Source organism: Somniosus microcephalus, chromosome 33 (assembly GCF_052327205.1).
Source record: "Somniosus microcephalus isolate GS21.2 chromosome 33, FLI_Smic_1.0, whole genome shotgun sequence".
Taxonomy (NCBI): domain Eukaryota; kingdom Metazoa; phylum Chordata; class Chondrichthyes; order Squaliformes; family Somniosidae; genus Somniosus; species Somniosus microcephalus.
Window position 1 is genome coordinate 21,293,228 of NC_141019.1, and position 26,635 is coordinate 21,319,862.

At 49.3% G+C, this 26,635-nt stretch overlaps 1 protein-coding gene across 4 annotated transcripts in view; it reads left to right on the top strand.

Annotated features, from left to right (window-relative positions):
• LOC147096996 (integrin alpha-7-like) overlaps positions 1 to 26,635 on the top strand; it is a 277,843-nt gene that overhangs the window by 156,632 nt on the left and 94,576 nt on the right. For all 4 annotated transcript variants that reach the window (XM_085972716.1, XM_085972713.1, XM_085972714.1 and 1 more), the window contains 7 exons: positions 817 to 944; positions 9,228 to 9,323; positions 14,575 to 14,636; positions 17,888 to 18,063; positions 19,526 to 19,675; positions 20,472 to 20,584; positions 25,176 to 25,359. In XM_085972716.1, coding sequence (XP_085828842.1) covers positions 817 to 944; positions 9,228 to 9,323; positions 14,575 to 14,636; positions 17,888 to 18,063; positions 19,526 to 19,675; positions 20,472 to 20,584; positions 25,176 to 25,359 — 909 coding nt within the window. The remainder of the gene's footprint in view (positions 1 to 816; positions 945 to 9,227; positions 9,324 to 14,574; positions 14,637 to 17,887; positions 18,064 to 19,525; positions 19,676 to 20,471; positions 20,585 to 25,175; positions 25,360 to 26,635) is intronic.

Sequence of the window (26,635 nt, forward strand, 5' to 3'; positions counted from 1 at the left end):
GACGGGACCGGCGTGGTGCCGGTTTATCAAAAAGTCCGGATTACAGAGAGGTATAGTAAAAGGTACGAGAGCCCCGTACACAGCAACAGATCCAGGCTTCCCTGTTGCTTAGCAACAGGTGCAGGAACCCCGGCCACAAGATCCAGACGTCCCTGTTGCTTAGCAACAGGTGCAGGAACCCCGGTTACACAGCCACAGATCCAGGAACGGCCACTAATATGAAGTAAAACTTACCTGAACCTACTCCTGAATTTTACCGGTTAACCGAAATTGCCAGTTATTTAGATGCCGGTAAATCGAGAGTTTCCTTTAGTTGTTTTTCTTTCCCCTCTCCTTATCTGTTAGTCAGTGGGCCTCAAGGCCGGTTACGCCATTGTCCGAAGAAGTTCCTGTGAAACAATGGCTCGAAGGTTTGTTTTACAGAACTCTCAAGGCCCACTTCCTTATCTGTCATTTTTACAGAATTTGCCCAGTAACACGACCCCCAGTCTCTCAAGGTATGCCGGTCCATTAAATTTGGTCAACTTTGAGTTTAGTCACGTTACTTTACAGCGATGATGTGTTCTTACATAACGGGCGGCGAATTCAATATCGACCGATCTACACTGTCGGCCAAAGTCAAAATGACCCCCAATATGTGATAAGGCTAGCTCTAGAGTTAGCTGTTTCAGGGATCTTTTATGCAAATTGAGCCAAGATGAGCTTACTAGAAAATGAGAATATGAGTGAATTGAGGGGATACTTGATTTCAGAATTCAGCCCTTACGTCGAACAGCAATTCTTTCATACTGTTGAACTGTGTTTTTGTGCTCTTAGATAATTGAAGGCGAAACTGTTGGAGTGACAAAATTCGGATACTCCATCGCCGGTGGAATAGACATCGACGATAATTTTTACCCAGATATGGTGGTCGGGTCACTCTCGGACTCTGCGGTTCTGTTCAGGTGAGGCCTCAGGGAGTATTCCTTTACACACAGGGTGCTCAACAGCTGGATTGGATTGCTGGGAAAAGCGCTGGAGGCCAGGACTCATTTGAGAAACAGCTGGATGCTGTAATAGAGAGGCAGGAGGGTTGGGATTCTGGAAGGAGGAGAGCCAATGGGTTGGAGTCCCACCTTGGCCCAAGCCAGTCCTGTGACCAGAGAGTGGAGGGGGTATAATTCTTGGGATTTAATGTTTATTGGACTGTTCAAATGAGCAAAGTGTGATTTTATAAGTAACGGGATATAACTCCTGTTGGCCACTTTGTTCTGAGGTGTCTCTCTATTGCTATTGCACCCAATAAAATGAAATGAGCTGGTTCAATGCTGGTCTGTTGTGGGCATCAAGTTTGAAGTGGCAGAAATTGGGTCAGAATTTGGATATTCAGAAGGACCTGTTGGTCAAATGCAGGCCATTTGGATACATCTTTCCGTTCAAACTAGTGGTGTATCAGGGGTCCTCTTTAGAACAACAACACATGGTGCGACAGACCAGCGGGAAGCAGACTTGATCCTTTGCTGAGTTCCCGATCTCCAGCCAGCTGTCTGCCAAAGAAGGAAGGGAAGAAAAAAAATCAAAAGCAAAGTAGATGTCGGGTCATTCTTATGTCATTGGCTCAAGAACGTCTTAGGTAAAAGCTTGGGAGGAGATCAGCCTTGGCTAAAAGTATTGCCCGCAAAGACCAGAAAGGAGAAAAAATCAGAGACAAAGGCCCCGATATTGACAGGGACGGGTTTTCCGGTTGGTGGGGAGGGGCAGAGTTTCGGACGGGCCCACATGCTGTGGAGTTTTTTTTTTGACAGGATCCCCGCCTGGAGGTCAGCCTGATTGACAGGCTTGGCTTTCAGTCAGGCTGGGAGCACTCCGGAGCAGGCCGCAGCCTCAGGTAGGGAGCCTGCAGCTGCTAGTGGGAGTGTGGGGGTGGGGTGGCGGGGTCCGATCTATGGCACCGGAGGTGGGGAGGGGAGGTGCGGTCCGATCCCCAGCCCTGAGGAGCGGGGGGGGGGGGGCGCGGGGGGTCTGATCCCTAATCGGTGAGGGGATGCGGTGATGTTTGGATGGGGAGGGGTCTGCTGGGAGCGTCCAATCCCGGGGAAGGCGGTAAGCTTGGGAGGCCGGGGTGGGGAGAAGCAATCCTGCTCCTTCTGGCCCACAAGCAGTGCTGTAAGGACACTTGCCTTTACCCTGAAGCTATCCTCGTCTGCCTTCAGCTGCCGGGTTTCCCGAGGCCTGGGAAACCCGGCCGGCCAGGGTTCAACCTGTAAGGGAAGCTAAATGTGAGGCACGCAGCCTCATTATAGTATTTAAATGGCAAACCCGCCTCCTGGGAGCGGGTTGGCTGCCCGCCCCTTGTCCCGCCTCTGTTAAACCCGGAAGTGGGCAGGTTGGGGTCGGGTTTGAGATTTAAAACATTTTTACATCTCACCTGACCCCAACCCACCCGTTTTTAGGAGTTAAAATTCACCCCAAGATTATGAGACCCTTAGAAAAAGTAACAGACAATGCACAGATGGACATATCCTGGTTATTTGTCCATTCACCCCATAGTTCTTCAGACACCCTTGCAGCCTAGTAGTATGTGGGTTGGCATCTGCGATTCCTCATATGGCTGGGGCACCGGGGGAGGGAGTGAATGGAGATAAAAATGCTGTCCTGACACACAAATTTATAGGGTAAATCAATTTTCACCATTTTCAACCCCAACCAAATAGCCAGTTACTGAGTGCATTTGACAGATGCCTGTGAGCAGATTATCTGCCTGCCCTATTGGCTGCTACAGAAAGACTGTTGGGTTAGAAATTGATCTGTGTGGTGCCCATTTTTCAGGCATCAAACGGACGCAAGGTGTACCGGTTTCGCAGTGGGATGGCCTGCGCCCAATCTGCGCGGGTGTTGGTCCCACTGCTAAAGTCGTGGGGCCCACTTTCCACGCCTCCCCCAGGCAGAGGCCTAAAGCAGGCCTTAGGCCTCATAAGAAATAGGAGCAGGAGTAGGCCAATCGGCCCCTCGAGCCTGCTCCGCCATTCAATAAGATCATGGCTGATCTGATCCTAACCTCAAATCTACTTCCACTCTCCATCCCACCCGAACCCATGTGATCTCCCGGGAGAGGCAAAAAAAACAGATAAAAAACCCAATGGCCAATTTGGGAGAAAAAATCTGGGAAATTCCTCTCCGACCCATCTCGGCGATCAAAACTCGTCCAGGAAATCACTCTGTCCCTGTATATCCTGCAGTACTTACCTTCTGTAAGAGGTGATCTCCACCCCAGCCAGGAACAGGCCCAATTTACTCTTGAAGGACTCCGAGCTGGCAGCCTGTTCCCGAGGTCTCCACAAATCCCTGTGAATAGAACCATCTCCTGAAATCTAACACAGAATTAGAACACAAGAAGTAGGAGCAGGACCAGGCTACACGGCCCCTGGGCCTGCTCCGCCACCCACAGGGCCATGACCGATCCGAACCTAGCCTCATGTCCGATTTCCTACCTGTTCCCCGTAACCCCTAATTCCCCTTACTTCTAGGAAACTGTCTATTTCTGTTTTAAATTTAGAGTCATAGAGTCATAGGCCTAGAAATTCAGTTAGGGGCGCCCAGCTGGCTAGCGCCCAAAAGTTAGCGCTGGGCGCGGAGTCATTTGCGACCGTCAGATATTCGGCTTCTGCGCCCCAATCCGGAACCGGGCGCTATTCCAGGGTGTGCCCGCCTCCGCTTGGGGCGCTGAAACTGAATTTCAGCGCTCTTGGCGCCACTGCGCCAGCCGCTGCGGAGCGGCAGGCTGCGGTACTGCAGGCCTCCTCCTCTTAAGGGGGAGCTGCCTGCAACGGGGAGATCGCCGCTGGAGAGTGCCGGCAAATGAGCCCGGCACCTCGGAGAAGTGCCGGGTTCGCGGAAAGCAGCCGGCAATGCCGCGGGGGGGGTGGTGGAGGAGGCCGGGGAAGGAGGTGCGGGCAGGCGGCCGCCGAAAAAGCGGCCGGCTGCACCTCCACCTTAAAGCGCCCCACTAAGGCTAGAGTACGGCCCTGTTTTCTGGTCGCTGTTTGCGGCCGCTGTGGAAGAGGCGGCCGCAACTAAATATGGGGATCGGGCCGGTTTCGGGGCGGAACCGGGGCACTGCGCACACCGATGACGTCATCGGTGCCAGTGCAGCGCTAACGGCTACCGCCGCCAATACCGCTGCGCTGAATATCAGCGCAAAATCATTTTTGGCGCAGAAGCCCTCTTTAGGCGGTAACTGGCCGCAAAGCTGGCAGCGCCTTAATGAATTTCTAGGCCATAGAGTCATAGAGTCATACAGCACAGAAAGAGGCCATTCGGCCCATCGTGTCTGCGCTGTCCATCAAGCCCTGTCCAATCTAATCCCATTTTCCAGCATTTGGTCCATAGCCTTGTATGCAATGGCATTTCAAGTGCTCATCCAAATGCTTCTTGAATGTTGTGAGGGTTCCTGCCTCTACCACCCTTTCAGGCAGTGAGTTCCAGACTCCAACCACCCTCTGGGTGAAAAAGTTCCTCCTCAAATCCCCTCTAAACCTCCTGCCCCTTACCTTGAATCTATGCCCCCTTGTTATTGACCCCCCTACTAAGGGGAAAAGTTCCTCTTTATCTACCCTATCTATGCCCCTCATCATTTTGTACACCTCAATCAGGTCCCCCCTCAGCCTTCTTTGCTCCAAGGAAAACAACCCCAGCCTGTCCAGTCTTTCTTCATAGCTAAGGCGCTCCATTCCCAGGTAACATCCTGGTGAATCTTCTCTGCACCCTCTCCAAAGCAATCACATCCTTCCTATAGTGAGGCGACCAGAACTGCACACAGTACTCCAGCTGTGGCCTTACCAGCGTTTTGTACAGCTCCATCATAACCTCCCTGCTCTTATATTCTATGCCTCGGCTAATGAAGGCAAGTATCCCATATGCCTTTTTAACCACCTTATCTACCTGTTCCACTGCCTTCAGGGATCTATGTACATGTACACCAAGGTCCCTCTGACCCTTTGTACTTCCTAGGGTCCTACCACTCATTGTGTATTCCCTTGCCTTATTTGTCCATCCAAAATGCATCACCTCGCACTTTTCAGGGTTAAATTCCATTTGCCACTTTTCCGCCCATCTGACCAACCCGTTTATATCGTCCTGTAGCCTGAGGCTTTCCTCCTCGCAATTTACCACCCCACCAATTTTCGTGTCATCTGCGAACTTACATTCTCATCCAAATCATTTATGTAGATCACAAACAGCAAGGGACCCAGCACCGATCCCTGAGGTACCCCACTGGACACAGGCTTCCAGTCACAAAAGCAACCTTCGACCATCACCCTCTGCCTCCTGCCACTCAGCCAGTTTAGGATCCAACGTGCCAAGGCACCCTGGATCCCATGGGCTCTTACCTTCTTGACCAGTCTCCTATGCGGGACTTTGTCAAAAGCCTTACTGAAGTCCATGTATACCACATCCACCGCATTTCCCTCATCCACACACCTAGTCACCCCCTCGAAAAATTCAATCAGATTGGTCAGACATGATTTACCCTTGACAAAGCCATGCTGACTATCCCCGATTAATCCTTGCCTCTCCAAGTGGAGACTAATTTTGTCCCTCAGAATTTTTTCCAATAATTTCCCTACCACAGATGTTAGGCTCACTGGCCTGTAATTCCCTGGTTTATCCCTGCTCCCCTTCTTGAATAATGGTACTACGTTAGCTGTTCTCCAGTGCTCTGGTACATCCCCTGTGGCCAGAGAGGTTCTGAAAATTTGTGTCAGAGCCCCTGCAATCTCCTCCTTTGCCTCACACAGCAGCCTGGGATACATCTCGTCCGGGCCTGGGGATTTATCCACTTTTTGGCCTGCTAAAACCGCTAGTACCTCCTCCCTCTCGATGCTAATATGTTCAAGTATATCACAGTCCCCTTGCCCGATTTCTATGTCTACATCGTCTTTCTCCATAGTGAACACAGATGCAAAAAATTCATTTAAAACCCCGCCTACATCATCTGGCTCTACACACAGATTGCCACTTTGGTCCCTAATGGGCCCTACCCTTTCCCTGGTTATCCTCTTGCCCTTAATATACTTATAAAACATCTTAGGATTTTCCTTTATTTTGCTTGCCAGTGTTATTTCATGGCCCCCTCCTCGCTCTCCTAATTTCTTTTTTAAGTATGCCCCTGCACTTTTTATACTCCTCTAGGGCTTCCTCTGTCTTTAGTCTTTTGTAACTGCCAAAAGCCCCCCTTTTTTTCCTAATGCATTTTTGTATATCCCTTGTCATCCAAGGTTCCCTTTGCTTGTTGGTCCCACCCTTGACCTTTATGGGAACATGTTGGCGTTGTACTCTCTCTATTTCCCTTCTGAAAGTCTCCCACTGCTTTGATGTGGATTTTCCTATAAGTAGCTGCTCCCAGTCCACTTTGGCCAGATCCTGCCTTATCATATTAAAATCGGCCTTCCCCCAATTTAGAACCCTTATTTCCGGGCCGTCTTTGTCTTTTTCCATGACCACCTTAAATCTCACCGAATTATGGTCACTGTCGCCAAAATGCTCTCCTACTGACACTTCCACCACTTGCCCGGCTACATTCCCTAGAATTAGGTCCAGTACCGCCCCCTCTCTTGTAGGACTTTCTACATGTTGGCTCAAAAAGCTCTCCTGGATGCACTTTAAGAATTCTGCACCCTCTAAGCCTTTCACACTCTGACTATCCCAATTTACATTGGGGAAGTTGAAATCCCCCACTATTATTACCCTATTATTTTCGCACTTCTCTGAGATTTGCCTACATATCTGTTCCTCTATCTCCCCCTGACTGTTTGGGGGCCTATAGTACACTCCCAGCAAAGTGCTTGCCCCCTTTTTGTTTTTAAGTTCTACCCATATGGCCTCATTTGAGGAACCCGCTAATATATCATCCCTCCTTACAGCAGTAATTGACTCCTTAATTAATATTGCAACACCCCCTCCCCTTTTACACCCCCCTCTGTCTCGCCTGAAGATTCTATACCCCGGAATATTGAGCTGCCAGTCCTGACCCTCCCTCAACCATGTCTCCGTGATAGCAACAATATCGTACTCCCATGTGTTCAACAACAACTTCAGTTCATCCACCTTATTTGCAAGACTCCTTGCATTAAAATAAATGCTTTCCAGCCTTGCCACATTCCCTTTTGCCTTCACATATTTGCTCTGCCTTCCCAACTGACTTGTTTTTTCCTCCGTATTTGGCTGTAAATCACCCCCTACTATAGCTCCACTCTGTATCCCATCCCCCTGCCAAGTTAGTTTAAACCCCCCCCAACAGTGCTAGCAAACCTCCCCGCAAGGATATTGGTCCCCCTCTGGTTCAGGTGTAAACCGTCCGACTTATACAAGTCCCACCTTTCCCAGAAGCAGACCCAGTGATCCAGGAAACTAAAGCCCTCCCTCCTGCACCATCCCTTTAGCCACGCATTCATCTGTTCTATCTTCCTATTCCTATACTCACTAGCACGTGGCACCGGGAGTAATCCAGAGATTACAACCTTTGAGGTCCTGCTCTTTAATCTTCTACCTAGCTCCCTAAATTCTTGCTGCAGGACCTCATCCCTCTTTTTACCTATGTCGTTGGTACCAATGTGGACCATGACCTCTGGCTGTTCGCCCTCCCCCTCCAGAATGCCCTGCAGCCGCTCAGTGACATCCTTGACCCTGGCACCAGGGAGGCAACAAACCATCCTGGATTCACGTCTACGGCCACAGAAACGCCTATCTGTTCCCCTTACTATAGAATCCCCTACCACTATTGCTCTCTCACTCTTTTTCCTCCCTTCCTGGGCAGCAGGAGCACCCCCAGTGCCAGGAAGTTGGCTGCTGCCGCCTTCCCCTGGTAAGTCATCCCCCCCAACAGTATCCAAAGCGGTATACCTGGTTGAAAGGGGGATGGCCACAGGGGTCCCCTGCATTACCTGCCTGCTTCTATTGTTCCGCCTGGTGGTCACCCATTTCCCTTCTGCCCGTGCAGCCCTACCCTGCGGTGTGACCAACTCACTGTACGAGTAATTCGCGACCCTCTCAGCATCGTGAATGCTCCACAACCCATCCACCCGCAGCTCCAGTGCCCCAAGACGGCCCGTTAGTAGCTGCAGCTGGATGCATTTCTGGCACACGTGTTGGTCAGGGGCACTGGCAGCGTCCCTGAATTCCCACATAGAGCAAGAGGAGCATATCATGGGGCTGGGCTCTCCTGGCATGACCTACCCCTTTAATCAAGTTAAATTAAATTAATTCAATACCACCAGTAAAGTAAGCCTTACCTGGTCTCTGGAGCCCTTTGTAGGCCCGCTCTACCGCTGAAGATGTAGCTTCCACAGCTTTCTGGGGCAACAAATTCCACAGACCTACCACCCTCTGAGTGAAGAAGTTTCTCCTCATCTCAGTTTTGAAAGAGCAGCCCCTTATTTTAAGATTATGCCCCCTAGTTCTAGTTTCACCCATCATTGGGAACATCCTCACCGCATCCACCCGATCAAGCCCCTTCACAATCTTATATGTTTCAATAAGATCGCCTCTCATTCTTCTGAACTCCAATGAGTAGAGTCCCAATCTACTCATATGTCCACCCCCTCATCCCCGGGATTAACCGAGTGAACCTTCTTTGTACTGCCTCGAGAGCAAGTATGTCTTTTCTTAAGTATGGACACCAAAACTGTATGCAGTATTCCAGGTGTAGTCTCACCAATACCTTGTACAACTGCAGCAATACCTCCCTGTTTTTATATTCCATCCCCCTAGCAATAAAAGCCTCCTGAATATGTTAATGAGGGGCCTAATGACTGTTGAAGGACCCCTCAGGATTCTTCAGCAGGCCCTGCAGCTGTCAACCAAAAGTAAGTATTTGACATTTTCTTTTTGAAAACACCTTCTTGAGGAGGAGGAGTGCTTCCCCCGACACCACAGGCATCCCAATACGCCCCTCGCGGTACTTACCTGAGGACCACTGCCTGTGGGGGCGCGATCAGTCCCGGCAGCCCACCCCGATTGTTCAGATAAGGCCCAAGGACCAATTTCCATCGATCTTCAGGCCTCTTGCTTTGGGCGCGCACTGGCTCCAAGTCCGTGATGGATTTTTACCCTTATGAGATGGGAAAAAACAAGGCACAATACTCATGATTGAGAAGTTCCAACAAAAAAATAAAAAAGGTTTGAGACTGTGGACAAGCCAGAGTGTCAGTATCCCCACATCATTTCTGAATCTTTGTCTTTTTCCTCAGAGCATGTCCTGTCATTAATGTGACGAAACAGGTATACATCGAACCCCAGCAAATTGATCTGGAATTAGAGAACTGCAGAGGTGTCTCGGGGATCTGGTAAGAATCAATCGTAACAGGACAATGGAACCTAAAAACATGTTTCCCTGAAGTAGGGCAGCAGGGGACATTGTATAGGCTGCAACCGGGGACATACAATCTGCACTTCTTAAAAGGAAATTGGATGGAAATCTCCTGTATACGAGTTCCCTCTTCGTTTAAGAGTCACAAAAAGGAGAAAAGCAAAGAGAAGGCTGAGGGGTGACCTGATAGAGGTCTTTAAGATTATGAAAGGGTTCGATAGGGTTAGACGTAGAGAAGATGTTCCCACTTGTGGGGGAGACCAGAACTAGGGGCCATCAATATAAGACAGTCACTAATAAATCCAATAGGGAATTCAGGAGAAACTTCTTTACCCAGAGAGTGGTGAGAATGTGGAACTCGCTGCCACAGGGAGTGGTTGAGGTGAATAGTATCGATGTATTTAAGGGGAAGCTCGATAAACACATGAGGGTGAAAGGAATAGAAGGATATGTTGATGGGGTGAGATGAAGAGGGGTGGGAGGAGGCTCGTGTGGAGCACAAACACCGGCATAGACCAGTTGGGCCGAATGGCCTGTTTCTGTGCTGTAAGTTCTAAGAAGATACCCCACTGGCTTAGTGTGTAAATGCACAGCCCTGTACTGGTGAGCTGCATAGGCCAGGAAGGTTCCAACTTTGACCTTTGGTCTGCTCACGGGGTACTACAATTGGCCTCACGGCCCCTGGGCTGTGGTAAAAACCATCCAGGTTTTCTGTGCATGATCACTATCCAGTGACCCCTGCAGGAAAGGGGTTGATGGGTGAAGATGGAGCGGGGCGGGGGGGTGGGGGGCGATTTCCTCTCTGCACTTTTTGTTATCCAATTCATAAAGAATGGGTTTGAGGATTTCATCGCACATAGCACACACAGGTAATTTACCCCCGGGATCAGGCCTGGCTGTGATGCTACCCACAGTCAAATAGCCGGCTGATCATCTCACACATGAAGAATAGCAACTTGGGTTGGGTATCCAGGGCACCAGGTCAGTGCCTTTATGAAAGGAGGGGGACAAACAAGTTAGTCAAGAAAAGGAAGGCCCCTATTCACGTCATGCTGGGATCCAGCACCAAGATTATGCTTCTGGAAGAAAGTAGCAGCATCCTTCTCGGTACAAGAGCGTAGACGCCTGGAAATTACTGTTGGTGTCGCATTGAACACCTGCGCAAATCGTGCACTGCGAAGCAGTAATAGCAGGAGAGAGGAGCACGCAGTTCATGCATATTTTTCGCACACTGCCAAGTTTGAAGGAAGTGGCTTGTCGGCACTTTAGCGCTGAACGCTGTGTTAAGCTGGTTACGGTCATTATTGCTGGCAAAATAGGCCACCAGTCTCTAAGGCTCCCACTTTGCTCGCAGTGGGTGTGCTTTTAACCCTTAGGCTGCTTGGCTGCGCTGACAGATGATGCGCTGCAAAGCTGAGCTCGAGCCGAGAGTATTTGGTGCACAATGGCTATTCGATTCATCAGCACTGAGGAGAACCAGCAAGAGCAAGAAAGGTCTGCCCATGATACAAGCTGGCACACAAGGCATCTCATCACCTAATTCTACTATGCCACACGTTGGGTCTACCATGACCAAGCACCGCTCCTGGAAGCGACTGAAGAACAGTGCCATAGGAGGCTGAGGCTAAGCAGGCAAGCCGTGCCATCTCCTCAGCGAGGACCTCTAGACACAATCAAACATCTGTAAGGCACTGTCAAAGTCATCGCAGTCCTCAGATTTTCTGGGGTCCTTCCAAGCTAGCCCTGGTGACATTGTCCAGCTAGTTTGTTGCCCAGAGATGGATCAAGGAGATTTTTGCAGGGCATCACTTTCACCACTAGCCACCAAAGGCAGCACGAGAGGGCAGCACAAAACTACAGGTCGGCTAGCTTTCCAAGACTCCAGGGGATCACAGATTGCACCCACGCTGTCATTCGGGCTGCAGTGTACACTGTGGCGCCCTGAGTGAGGGATTTCATGCTATCAATGTGCAACTGGTAGGTGACCACCAGCGCAGAATAATGCAAGTGAACGTCCCCTTCTCTGGGGAGCACTTCTGAGACCTTCATTTTAAGACAATCACCTGGGCCACCCTTACCTGAAGGGGAGAAAAGAGTGGGAAGCCAGAGGTACCTTCTGCAGCCCTGGCTCGTTACATCTTTACGCCAACCATTGACAATGGCAGGGCGCTGGTAAAATGAGGATTGTGCTACAACCAGAATGGTTCATGACCATTGAGATCTGAAAACAGCACTTCAGATGTCTCAAGATCTCATGGTGCGTAACTGTGCCCAGCAAACAGGCCTCACTGTTGAAGCAGAAGGACAAGATGGCAGGGCTAGAGGGCACAAGTGACGAGAAATGATCTGCCAAGCCACCCGTGCCACAAGGAAGACTGCCACACTGGGCAGTAATTCAAGATGGCTTTGTACCATGACACCAGTTCTTAAACCTGCAATCCACATCTGCAACTTAACCATCCCAAGCTACACTGTCCTGCACAGTTGCTCAAACACTGTCTAGTCCCATATTTTGCTGTGGTCCTGTTTTACTCAGCCCAAAGCACAGCCTTGAAATCAAATGCACCTCATAGCTGCAAATTCAGTCCACTTTATGGTGTGTGAATGTTAGTGTGATTTATGGCAGTGTTTATGGACTGTTTGTGGCATTTCACATCTAGCCTACTGCTTTACCTCAGTGATTCCCTTTAGGAAGGAGCGTGCTGGCTGTCTGCAGGGTTTCACCGCACACCTGCTGTGATTCGAGTGTCCCTAGATCTTCCCGGGGTGTGCATTGTGATGCTCTGAGCCAGTCACGTCCTGGCTGCCTGGTCCTGCTCACATTCTGGCACGTCTACCGTCACTTGCGCAGGGCTGCTTGATAGCTCAAATGTGCCATTGGCCTGAGAACCAGTCAGCTGATCCATGACTGCTACAGGCATGCCACATCTGGTGGGCAGTCCCTCAGGTCCACCTAACTTTGAAAGAAAAAAGAAAGATTTGCATTCATATAGCGCCTTTCACGACCTCAGGATGTCCCAAAGCGCTTTACAGCCAATGAAGTACTTTTTGAAGTGGAGTCACTGTTGTAATGTGGGAAACGCGGCAGCCAATTTGCGCACAGCAAGCTCCCACAAACAGCAATGTGATAAATGACCAGATAATCTGTTTTTAATGATGTTGGTTGAGGGATAAGCATTGGCCCCAGGACACCGGGGAGAACTCCCCCTGCTCTTCGAAATAGTGCCGTGGGATCTTTTTACATCCACCTGAGAGGGCAGACAGGGCCTCGGTTTAACGTTTCATCCGAAAGACGGGTGGCAATGAGGTCTGTGAATCTCTGCCTCAAAAAACCTCCATACTGCTCACCGGTCCTTGCCATGTATTCTGCACAGACACAAGTGACTCATGCAGGTGGTCCTGCTCAGATAGCAGGCTATGTTTGTAAGAAGGCCCTGTAAAGCATAAATCCCCAGAAGCTGCAGCACAGGCAGTGACCATGTTGGACCTCCAGCCAGTAGAGGCCTAACCTTCAGTAGCCATCACCAATTGCTCCTCACCTTCTACTTTCCTCCTCCGCATGATGAACTACATCCGCCAGGGCTGTGCTGGTTCTTGGCGGAGGTGATTGTGACTGCAGGGTGCTGTGAGGTACAGGCTTGCTCAAGGGCACTGGCTGTGTCTTCACTCTGTTCCTTCAGTGAACCACGTTGCAATCTTACCTTTACTGCGCAATACCCAAGTGATGTTACTCGGGTTCAGCGTGCGCCTGTGTGACAGCCATTCATTAGGATAACATTAGATGACTTGAGAATGATCATACTAGTCGTGAGATTGTGGGAAGCCTCTGGCTTTGCTGTCCCTCTCTCCTTCGATGCTCTCCTACCCATTTATAACCAAGGGCGACTTCCCCATACAGGATCAGGGACCCCCAGCAGTACAGCTCTGCTCCCACCAGTTACAGGCCATTTTGTTCTGCAAGTGGAAGAATAGTATTGCGATAGTGTGCGTACATAGAGTGCTGACAATGTCTTGCAGCTGCACAGCTTCAGTGATGGGCAGCAGGCGGAAGATTGATCTGAGCTGATCATCCCCGGTAAGTGGGCTTGCAAGCCGTGTGAACCTGCTTGAAGTATCGCCGCTGCCCACACAGGTTCCGATTGTAACTTCCACATACAGAAGTATCCCAATCATACCAGTCATTCATTGCCCTGGCTCTCTCATGCCAGTACGGCACAGGTGCGTGTCGTGTATATCAGTGCTCCTGGCTTATTTCAGCACAGTTCATCAAAGCTGACCCCTTCTTCCTTATACCATTCCAGGTCCCGCAGGTTCAGGAGACACCATTGAGCCTTTCAGCTATATCCTTCCCATGCATGTCGCACCAGGTGCTTTTTGAGGAGGGGGAGGGGTGTCTATTCCTGCCATAACTGATTCCCCCCCCCCCTTTGTCTTGACTCCCTCAATAAGCCCTTCCAGCGCCTGACCATCATTATCTCGGCCTTGGAATCACCGTTGCGCAGCACAATTGCAGAATAAGCAGCTGTGGCAATCGCAGCTCCCGACGGCAGGAAAGTGGCAGGTGAGCGAGCACGCCAGCGAACGCTCGGAACACAAAAGCGGCGCTCCGTTAATCCTCGCGTAACTGAAAGAGCACTTTCTCGGCTGGAGTGCGGCAGAGAGAGAGAGGGAATGAGATTGGGGGTCATTCTCTGAGCGCGTGTTGGCGATGGGTAACCTCGTGTGCTGCCAGGGCATGCTGGGAAATCGCGAGCGTGCCAACCATGACATTTTGGCCACTCTTTACTAGGACAATTACCCCTCCCACCGCCCCCCCCGCACCCACCCAAATGAGCAAAAGAGTGATTTGTTCGGAGCGCACTCAAAATGTGAGTTGAAAAGCGGGGATGTCTGCAACCAGTGCCGCCAGGTTGACCCTTTGTGTATTGAAAGGCCTGCGCAGCTTTCAAAGTACGTCTACACTGCCTCTTTCTTTAAAATATGGCGTCCTCTCCAAACATCCAATACTGAGTATCACAAATTGGAATTGAAGCATTGCAACTCACCACGCCACACTTTACCATTCAAAGTAAGCCCGATTGAATGGCTGCTGGATTCGGTTATCCCTACTGCCATTGAACCCCAGGCTGCCTATTTGCGCTGTGAGCAAGGGCAGGTTCCGCAGTGTTAATGGTTATATTTCACTGGTTGTTTAAGTTCTAACTTACGATGTCTTTTCTATCCCACAGTATTGATGTCAGGGCCTGCTTCCTTTATAGATCGAAGCCTGAATCCTACAACCCCAGGATTGGTAAGTTCAACAACAGAATGGCCCGTATTGTCCACATAGCATAAAAAAGGGGTAATGGGAATTTCATGATGCATTAACTTGTGTGGAAATCCATGCGCTAAATGGGATTGGCGGAAAATTGAGCCGTTGGCGCAATCCGATGGGTTTCTATAAGGTGTTGAGAGGCAAAAGGTTGTCATTGAGAAAAATATTGTTGAGGTCAATTACTTTTGTGAACTTCTGCTGTGATCGTAACAGCAGGTGTGACAGTGAAAGAAAGCACTTGCGTTTATACAGCTCTGTATAGCATCTCTCCTAAAATGTCCCAAAATACTTCTTGCGGAACAGATTGCTTTGAAGTGTTGTAACTGTTATTATGTCGGCAAACGCGGCAGCCATTTTGCACGCAGCAAGATCCCGCAAGCAGCAACAAGTTGAATGACCAGTTAATTGATTTTTGGTGAGGGAAGACTGTTGGCCAGGACGCGAGGAAAAAACTCACTGCTGTTTTTTCAATAGTGCCATGGGAGCTTTAATATCCACCTGAACCAGTGGAACAGGCAGACAGGACCTTGGCTTATTGTCTCATCTGAAGGATGGCATCTCCAACAATGCAGCACTCCTTCTGGGGCATTCACTAGAGTGCCAGGCCAGATTACCTGGGGCTTTGAGCTCGCAATCTTCTGACCCTGAGGTGAGAGTACTGCCAACTGGGCCAAGCTGGCACTTGCAGCCCAGCATGCATTTCTGTTGGTGTCACCACGGGTCCCACTGACTGGTTTCCAGAATGGTGATGGAGCAGATGGATGAAGTGGCAGAAAGGGACTCCTCAAACCTTTCTCTACCAATTACACCCCCTGCTAGGAACTACTGGGCCCGATACAGTGAAGGGCATCTCACTGAGGAGCAGTGCTTCATGAGGGTATGACACGGTATAGCCTATGAAACCCAGGCAGAGAGGACCTGCGGGAAGGAGGGAGGAGGACAGTAGGAGCATGTTTATGTGTGTGTGTGTGCGCTAGGCCGATGTAGCAGAGCCTGGTCTCCAATCGTCTTGGATCCCCTTGCCATTGGACCAAGACCTTGCTCTGTCAAGCCCGTGTGGTAGCTGGTGTGCAACGGCCGCCCCATGTTAAAAGAATTCACACACGGGCATCTTCCACCCTTTAAAATGAAGTTCGGGACCTGGGACGTCCGGACCCTCATGGACAACCCCAACAGTGACAAGAGACTGTAGGTCCCGCATTGGACTCATCAGTCACCTGAGAACTCATTTTTAGTGTGGAAGCAAGTCATCCTCGGTTCCGAGGGACTGCCTAAGAAGGGATGACACGGTGGCTGAGCATTGCCACCTATTCTGGGCACAGCTGGTGAGGTGAGCTGTTCTGCTGTAAACTGCGTCCTGTATTCCCATGGATGTTTTTCATACTTAGGAGGGAAGAGCAGCAGTTTTATTGGCCTGCTGGGTTCTCCAGTGTGCAGGGGGGTGATTACACAAATACCGAAGTTCATGGTCCCAGGCAAAATCCTGACGCCTGTGACGAGGTTCCGCCCCATCGCTCTGCAGATGATGCGCGATGCACATTTGAGAATTGTGCACCTCACCGTGTAGTGCTCCAGCTGTATTCTGTCATTGGGAGAACTAAACATGGAGGAGGCATGGATCTGGGAGACCAGGACTACTGAGGTCAACCTTCATTCACTTGTGCCAACCACTCGTACTGAGCAAGGGCGAAGGTGCAATGAGACCGACGCCAAAACCAGGGTGGTGACGGGACCAGCCTTTTGAAGCGACAGTTCAGATGTTTGGAATTCATCATACCCTTTTCACCACTTGAGGTTGGGAATATGAAGACCGGGTGTGGCGTTTTGCTCTTGCTGGAAAACGTCACTGAGCAGCAGCCCAAAGAGGTGGAGAATGAAGAAGAATGGGGATGAGCAACAAAGCACGCACCCAGGCAGTGCAGTCGGAGACAGGCGCTTGTTTTCTTAAGACCTCCCACTGGACACGATGCCCAGACGTGTACCTCGAGTGCATGAAATTCCAGTTTTGGTTTCCCGCAGTGTGCTGCTGTCATTTTCCACTGTATTGTAGGAAATGCAGGAAGGAATGGGTGCCCAATAAATAACTGACATGAATCGGTCATTCATGAAAGAAAGACTTATGAAATAATACTGAGCGGCCTGCGGGTGGCGCTGTCCAGGGAGAGTATAAATACTCGGGCACGGGCCCAGCTTGCGCAGGACATTCTTAACAGGAACTAGTGAAGGACACAACTAGATCTCCATGTTGTAAAACAGTTGATTAAAGCTTTGTTTAACGCTTAGACCAAGTGCCTAGTAGTTTTCTTATGTCAATAACCTCTCGCACTAATTGAAATTGAAGACACAGACTTTTTGATTTACCTTTCTCACCCGGATGGTGCAAGGTGTGCAATTGCACGTCTGATTCCCGTGTGCAGACAGTGAAGCAGTTCAAAGTGTTTCCTGTCTGTGCTTTCAACCTGCAATTCCTAAATGTTGACGTGCATTCCCATCTGCATTCCTCTTGCGCCTTGCCACGCCGCTCAAATGTCTCCAAGCGCTAAACATGCAGCGAAATTCTATAAACGTCTGCAGGCAAATGCGGCAGCCATTTTTGCGCACAGCAAGATCCCACTGAAGAGGGCGCCGAGATGAGCTGTGGCTGTACTGTTTTGAGGGAGGGAGGAGACCTCCCTGGTCGTCTCTGCCGAGCGGCATGGACTCTTTGCCGAACCGCCTCCCTGACGCTTCTGAATGAGCCAAGCTGGCGGGTTTTTTTTAATTGCAGCAAGCGATTTGAGATGGTGCGAAAGGGCTGACGTTGCGAGGCTCCACTCCCGGCGTGAACGGGAGGGCGATCCCCGACCTGCCCTCTTCTCTCGCCAGGCGCCACTGAAACAGGAGCAAAGAGAGAGAGCCTCGCAGAACTGCCCACGATCCATTGTGGCTTATTCTTTGTGGGAAAACAACTTTTCAATGCAGTTGTTTTTTTATGATGCAACTATAGTTACTCCTTTTTATACGTACAGTAATTTTATTTTCAAAAAAATCAGCGCTTTTCTCAAATGAACGTACAAAACTCCAGTATTGGAGGAGAGCACAGCATCACCCGTCATTTCAAAAAGGTTAATGAATGGGTGCTTCTGCAGAAAACAACCCATGCTTGATTGGACAGTATACGACCAGTTGTGTTCATTGTGGTAGCCACTGCGATATATTGTACAATGTGCTCTCCTTGTTATTTACAGTTCTCGGTTTTACAATTGAGGCTGATTCAGTCGAGGTTGACGGACAGAGGAGAAGAGCCCCCCGTGTGTCCTTTCTGAAAAGGAAGCCAAGCGATCTCGAGAACCAATACACCGGGGAGGTAGTCCTGCGAAGGCAAACTGAGTCCAACTGTTTCAACGTTACAATTAAACTACAGGTAAGGCTGAAAGTTCCAGGTAGCGTGAGCTGCAGAAATTTGTGAATCACAGAAATTTACAGAAGGAGGCCATTCGGCCCATCGTGTCCGTGCCGGCCGACAAAGAGCTATCCAGCCTAATCCCACTTTCCAGCTCTTGGTCCTGGTCCGTAGCCCTGGAGGTTACGGCACTTCAGGTGCATATCCAAGTACTTTTTAAATGTGATGAGGGTTTCTGCCTCTACCACCCTTTCAGGCAGTGAGTTCCAGACCCCCACCACCCTCTGGGTGAAGAAATTCTCCTCAAATCTCCTCTAATCTTTCTACCAATTACTTTAAATCTGTGCCCCCTGGTTATTGGCCTCTCTGCTAAGGGAAATAGGTCCTTCCTACCCACTCTATCTAGGACCCTCATATAAAGGGAAGGGTGTGGGGGGAGGGGCGGTAAGGCTTGCCTAGTGTATAATGTGGGAAAATGTGAGGTTATCCACTTTGGTAGGAAGAATAAAAAAGCAAATTATTATTTAAATGAAGAGAGACTACAGAATGCTGCGGTACAGAGTGATCTGGGGGTCCTCGGACATGACACACAAAAAGTTAACATGCAGGTACAGCAAGTAATTAGGAAGGCTAATGGAATGTTGGTCTTTATTGCAAAGGGGGCTGGAGTATAAAAGTAGGGAAGTCCTGTAACAACTGTACAGGGCGTTGGTGAGACCACCTGGAGTACTGCGTACAGTTTTGGTCTCCTTATTTAAGGAGGGATATACTTGCATTGGAGGCAGTTCAGAGACGGTTCACTAGGTTGATTCCTGAGATGAAGGGGTTGACTTATGAAGAAAGGTTGAGCAGGTTGGGCCTATACTCATTGGAGTTTAGAAGAATGAGAGGTGATCTTACTGAAACATATAAGATTCTGAGGGGGATTGACAGGGTGGATGCTGAGAGGGTGTTTCCCCTCGTGGGGGAATCTAGAACTAGGGGGCATAATTTCAGAATAAAGGGTCACCCATTTAGGACTGAGATGAGGAGGAATTTCTTCTCTCAGAGGGTCGTGAATCTTTGGAATTCTCCACCCCGGAGAGCTGTGGAGGCGGAGTCAGTGAATATATTCAAGGCGGAGATTGACAGACATTTGAACTACAGGGGGGTCAAGGGGTACGGGGAGAGAGCGGGAAAGTGGTGTTGAGGTCAAGATCAGATCAGCCATGATCTCATTGAATGGCGGAGCAGGCTCGAGGGGCCAAATGGCCGACTCCTGCTCCTATTTCTTATGTTCTGATTGGTGCATCGTGCACATTTAGTCTTTTTGTCGGAGAAGGAGAAACGACCAAAGCTGCAGTCAACCTCCAGTGACCACCTCAAGTGTTGAATTTGTCGAGGCCTGGAAGTAGGCTGCCACCTACTGTACCGGCTGAAGGCTGGTGAGGCACAAGGTGGGACTTAGAAGAGGAAAGCTGATGATTACTCCTTTGTTTGACAGGAGAACATCAGAGACAAACTGCGGCCCATTCCAGTGACGTTAACTTATATGATCAAGGATGTCAAGCGCAAGAAGAAGCAGGCCGAACGACAACTGGTTAACCTGATGCCTGTCTTAAATGCTGAGGTTTCCAATACGTTCAGAGAAGAGGTAAGAGGGCCTGGATCTTTTCCATAGACATGCACAAGGCCGGGAATGAGATTTGAAGTCATTTCAGAATCAAAAATAGGTTAACTTGGATTCATTTGCAGGTTTTCCCTGTGGTTGTTCACCTCCCTTGGTAGATTGAATACTTTGGGGAGAATCGGTCACGGTGTTCAATGAGCTGAATGGATGTTTTCTGTTCCATATTTTTGTTGTTGCAGTTTTGATACTTCAGACAACTGTCCACTCTAAGAAAGAAAGACTTGCATTTCTATAGCGCCTTTCACAACCTCAGGACATCCCAAAGCACTTTACAGCCAATGAAGTACTTTTTGAAGTGTAGTTACTGTTGTAATGTAGGAAACGCGGCAGCCAATTTGCGCACAGCAAGCTCCCACACACAGCATTGTGATAATGACCAGATCATCTGTTTTTGTTATGTTGATTGAGGGATAAATATTGGCCCAGGACACCGGGGAGAACTCCCCTGCTCTTCTTCCAAATAGTGCCATGGGATCTTTTACATCCACGTGAGAGCGCAGACGGGGCCTCGGTTTAACGTCTCATCCGAAAGACGGCACCTCCGACAGTGCAGCACTCCCTCAGCACGGCACTGGGAGTGTCAGCCTGGATTATGTGCTCAAGTCTCTGGAGTGGGACTTGAACCCACAACCTTCGGACTCTGAAGCCAGAATGCTACCAATTGAACCACGGCTGACATGGCTACCGGGCCGGACAAATATTTTAATGGTCACTCGACAAATTGTACTTTACTGACAGGTCTCCTGTTGTCTGCTTGCAGGTGAATTTCCTGAGGGAGGGCTGTGGAACTGATAAGATTTGTCAGAGTAACCTGCAGATGAGATATAGTTTTGGCACCAGGGCTGATGATGATGTATTCCAGCTATTGCCACCGTACGTACAATTCCTTTTATTGTGGGAGATATTCTTATCTGTATCTATAGTATTGTAAAGGTCTTGTGCATAGCACACACTTCTTCTTGGTGTCACTCCGACTGCCTGTCCTGCTTTTCTGTCACAGTTAAACTCAGCTATTTATTGCACTTGCCTCTGAGTCCTCCAAGGTAGATGGCAGTGTTGCTTACTACCTCCCAGCTCTGTCGCCAACTGAACCCTCCTGCTGGTACTATGGTGCCCACAGTGCCACCTATCTCGGAGCTGCCAAAATTGGGCCTGTGGCTGAATGCTGCTTGCCTCCTTTCCTGCTGCCAACTCTCGTGATTGCTGCCTCCCCACCATCTACACCGCCTACTCGCAATCTCTCCTGCTAGTTCTTGTCCCTCCCTCCCCCTCGATGCTGGGCACCAGTACCTGTCACTCCACCACTGGCACACTCCAGAGAAAACCCCCATCAAAGCGCTTTTGTCAAACGAGGTCTGAAACCCTCCTCCCACTGCTTCCACTCTCCCCCCTACTGCCATCCTAGTCCCAACCACACCCCACATCACCCTCCCAGCGTTTTCACAGCTCAGGGCTCCACTCCCAATCCACCCACATCCCCAGGACTTCCCTAGAGCTGCCATACCCCAACACCTCATTCTCATTCCTACCAGACCTCGGTACCCTCTTCCTAGAGTGCTCCAATAACACAACCCTTCTCCTGGCTGTCCTAGACCCTTAGTGCTCCCAAGCCCCCCTGCTCTCAAAACCCAGGACAATAATACGTGGCTGTTGAAAATCTCCACCACTATATGTGGTTCGTACAACCTACCTGGAACCTACCTGTAAAAGCTTTTATATAGATATGTGAAGAGAAAAAGATTGGTGAAGTCAAACGTAGGTCCCTTGCAGTCAGAATCAGGGGAATTTATAATGGGTAACAAAGAAATGGCAGACCAATTAAATACATACTTTGGTTCTGTCTTCACAAAGGAGGACACAAATAACCCCCCAGAGATGTCGGGGAACATAGGGTCTGATGAAGGGGAGGAACTGAAAGAAATCAGTATTTGTAAGGAAATGGTGTTAAGGAAATTGATGAGACTGAAGGCCAATAAATCCCCAGGGCCTGATAATTTACATCCTAGGGTACTTAAGGAAGTGGCCCTAGAAATAGTAGATGCATTGCTGATCATCTTCCAACATTCGATGGAATCTGGAACAGTACCCATGGATTGGAGGGTAGCTAATGTTACCCCACTATTCAAAAAAGGTGGTAGGGAGAAAACGGGGAATTACAGACCGGTAAGCCTGACATCGGTAGTGGGGAAAATGCTAGAGTCCATTATAAAGGAAGTAATAGCTGAGCACTTGGAAAACAGTGACAGGATCGGACAAAGTCAACATGGATTCACAAAAGGTAAATCGTGCTTGACTAATCTACTGGAATTTTTTGAGGATGTAACTGGTAAAATAGATAAGGGAGAACCAGTGGATGTGGTATATTTGGACTTTCAGAAGGCTTTCGATAAGGTCCCGCATAAGAGGTTAGCGTGTAAAGTTAAGGCACATGGGATTGGGGGCAAGGTATTGACTTGGATAGAGAACTGGTTGGCAGATAGAAAGCAAAGAGTTGGAATAAACGGGTCTTTTTCCGAGTGGCAGGCAGTGACTAGTGGGGTACCGCAGGGATCGGTCCTTGGACCCCAGCTATTCACAATATATATTAATGATCTAGACGAGGGAACTAGATGTAATATCTCCAAGTTTGCAGATGACACAAAGCTGGGTGGGCGTGTGTGCTGTGAGGAGGATGCCGAGAAACTCCAGTATGATTTGGACAGGTTGGGTGATTGGGCAGAAGCATGGCAGATGCAATATAACGTGGATAAATGTGAGGTTATCCACTTTGGTGGCAAAAACAGGAAGGCAGATTATTATCTGAATGGCAATAGATTGGGTGAAGGGGAAGTGCAACGAGACCTGGGTGTCCTTGTGCACCAGTCGCTGAAGGTAAGCATGCAGGTGCAGCAGGCGGTTAAGAAGGCAAATGGTATGTTGGCCTTCGTAGCGAGAGGGTTTGAGTACAGGAACAAGGATGTCTTGCTGCAGTTGTACAGGGCCTTGGTGAGACCACATCTTGAGTATTGTGTGCAGTTTTGGTCGCCTTATCTGAGGAAGGATGTTCTTGCCATGGAAGGAGTTCAGCGAAGATTCACCAGGCTGATACCTGGGATGGCAGGTATGACGTATGAGGAGAGATTGGGTCGATTGGGCTTGTACTCGCTGGAGTTTAGAAGAATGAGAGGGGATCTCATTGAAACTTATAAAATTCTGACAGGACTGGACAGACTAGATGCAGGAAGGATGTTCCTGATGGTCGGGGAGTCCAGAACCAGGGGTCACAGTCTAAGGATAAAGGGTAAGCCATTTAGGACAGAGATGAGGAGGAATTTCTTCACCCAGAGAGTGGTGAACCTGTGGAATTCTCTACCACAGAAGGCAGTAGAGGCCAATTCATTAAATATATTCAAGAAGGAGTTGGATATATTTCTTAAGGCTAAAGGGATCAAGGGGTACGGAGAGAAGGCAGGGACAGGGTACTGAATTTGGATGATCAGCCATGATCACATTGAATGGCAGAGCAGGCTCGAGGGGCCGAATGGCCTACTCCTGCTCCTATCTTCTATGGAACACCTTCCCTGTCCATCGTCCTTTGCATTCTGGACATTAAACAAAGGTAATGGATAAAATGGAATACATTGTTAAATGTCGTTTATAAATCAATGGCCCTGGTTGCTAATAATTTCCTTGCACATATCGACCTAATTATGGAATTCGAGCCCAAAGCTACCACTAACACTCCTATAATGCTCTATAATAAATACAAGTTGACTTATTCATTCACCATAAATTAGTGGCCCTGATAATAAATTGTACATTACATAGCATAAAACTCTCCGTGATCAGTGCCACGGGAGGGCAGCCAGTGTTACTGTTCCACTTGCTGTTCTGTCCCATTTCTCCCTCAAAAGACTCTCGGCTGGTTGGCGTGGCCACTTGTTCAGCATTTGATTGGCTCGAGTCATTCACCTTCTCCATTTTACCCGTTACTTTACAGCAGCAGAAGTGTTGTCCAAAATGGAGGATACAGATCCCTTGGTTACGAATTTGGGGGGGAAAATTGAGTCGCGCCCCCTTTGGGGCACTAACTTCGCTGGGGCGCTACTTTTAACGCCCCAGAAAAATTAACGCCCCCACAGCCGAAATTGAGTGGTAGCGCCCCAAGAGGGAAGTGGGGCACTAGAAGTGCCCCACGGTGGCATAGTGGTTAGCACTGTTGCCTCACAGCGCCAGGGACCCGGGTTCAAATCCGGCCTCGGGTGACTGTCTGTGTGGAGTTTGCACATTCTCCCCGTGTTTGCGTGGGTTTCCTCCGGGTGCTCCGGTTTCCTCCCACAGTCCAAAGATGTGCGGGTTAGGTTGATTGGCTATGATAAATTGACCCTTAGTGTTAGGGGGATTAAATATGTGGGGTTACGGGGATAGGGTGGGATATGTGTTGGTGTAGGGGTTACGGGGATCGGGTGGGATATGTGTCGGTGCAGGCTCGATGGGCCGAAATGGCCTCTATCTGCACTGTGGGGTTTCTGTGATTTCTGTGGATTTAAAAAAAAGTGGAACTGCATGATACTGTTTTTCCTAACCGTCTTTACATAATACATAGAATTTCATAGTATTTGCAGGGTAGAAACAGGCCATTCGGCCCAACTGGTCCATGCCGGTGTTTATGCTCCACACAAGCCTCCCCCCATCCCTCTTCATCTCACCCCATCAACATATCCTTCTATTCCTTTCTCCCTCATGTGTTTATCTAGCTTCCCCTTAAATGTATCTGTGCTATTCGCCTCAACCACTCCCTGACGTAAGAAAACTACTAGGCACTTGGTCTAAGCGTTAAACAAAGCTTTAATCAACTGTTTTACAACATGGAGGTCTAGTTGTGTCCTTCACTAGTTCCTGTTAAGAATGTCCTGCGCAAGCTGGGCCCGTGCCCGAGTATTTATACTCTCCCTGGACAGAGCCACCCTCAGGCTGCTCAGCATCACTTCACAAGTCTTTCTTTCCATGAATGACCGATTCATGCCACTCCCTGTGGTAGCGAGTTCCACATTCTCACCACTCTCTGAGTAAAGAAGTTTCTCCTGAATTCCCTATTGGGTTTTTGCACTTTTTTTATTCTTTGATATCAGACATTTTCACTCTTCCCGTCTTGAATTTGCATGCTTCACATCATCATATCTGTCATATTGAGAATTTCTCTTGTGACATCAGGCAGGAGGGAAACAAGGTAAGAAGCTTTGCCTGGTTCAGTTTCTCTGCCAATTCTATATTTTTTGTTGTGTCGGCCATCTTCTTTATCCACTTTTTCCAGCCCTGACAAAATGGGATCACGTTTATGTCTCTCTCCGCTAGAATGCTCTGAAATATTAATATTCTGAAAGAGAAGGCACTGAGCGGAGTTGTAATTTGTGCAGGTAACAGTATCTGAAGGAAAGTTGGGACAGTGCTGGGTAGTTACGATTCTGCACCTTCATCATTGCAGAGATGACCAGGGAAGGCCACTGTTTTCCCTCAGTGACCAGGAGGACATCGCTTTGGAGATCACGGTCACCAACCTGCCGTCAGACCCCGGGAGCCCAAATAAAGATGGAGATGACGCTCACGAGGCCGTTCTGATCGCGAGCTTCCCAGACACACTCTCCTTCTCTGCCTTCCGATCATCTCAGGTACAAAATAGTTTCATACTTTCCCAGCGAAAAACGAGCTGTAATTGTTTTGTACAATTATTTGGAGTGTTCAACCAAAACTGGTCCGTCGGTGTACTCCTTTCCACCATCTACAAGGCACAAGTAAGAAGTGTGATGGAATACTCTCCACTTGCCTGGATGAGTGCAGCTCCAACAACACTCAAGAAGCTCGACACCATCCAAGACAAAGCAGCCCGCTTGATCGGCACCCCATCCACCACCTTAAACATTCACTCCCTCCACCACTGGTGCACCGTGGCTGCAGTGTGTACCATCTACAAGATGCACTGCAGCAACTCGCCAAGGCTTCTTTGGCAGCACCTCCCAAACCCGCGACCTCTTCCACCTAGAAGGACAAGGGCAGCAGGCGCATGGGAACACCACCACCTCCAAGTTCCCCTCCAAGTCACACACCATCCTGACTTGGAAGTATATCGTCGATCCTTCATCGTCGCTGGGTCAAAATCCTGGAACTCCCTAACAGCACTGTGGGAGTACCTTCACCACGCGGACCGCAGCGGTTCAAGAAGGCGGCTCACCACCACCTTCTCAAGGGTAACTAGGGATGGGCAATAAATGCTGGCCTTGCCAGCGACGCCACATCCCATAAACAAATTTTTTTTTTAAACTCCTGATGTCACGCTGGAGACATCACGGGGTCGATTTTCATTGACCCGTGGAGTCGAGATTGGAGGCGTGCGGGGGGTTAAAGTCCCGAATTCGGGGGTCCCGACACCATCCCGCCCCCAACCCACCTCCATGTAAGTTTCAAAGGAGGCGGATATCCGCCCCGCACTGAGACCCGCCTACCCGAGGCGGGAAGGGATTAGTGCCAATTAACTGCCTGTTAACAGGCAGTTTTTAGCCTAATCCCTATTTTTAAGGTTGAAGTGTGGGATTCCCGACGGCTCCAAACCACGCCAAGTTAGAGGAGACAGGCCGTCGGGTTGAAGGACTTGGAGGGGTCGAGATGTCGGTGTTCAGGTGAGTGATGGGTGCATGAGTGCAAAGGTAAGTGTGTTTGGTGTGTCTAAAGTGTGTAAAGAATTTTAAATGACCTTTTCTTACCTTTTCAGCCTTCCTTCCTTCAGGTTTCAGGAGTCCATCATCACACCGGCACAGAAAGCAGAATGGCTGCGATCTGTCAAAAGTGACAGCCTGCAGCTTTCTGTGCTGGTGAGATTTCTAACTGAGTCTGTGTAGAAGGACTCAGGTTAGAAGTAAGACTGTCAGTGTTTGACAGCTTCAAATAGCT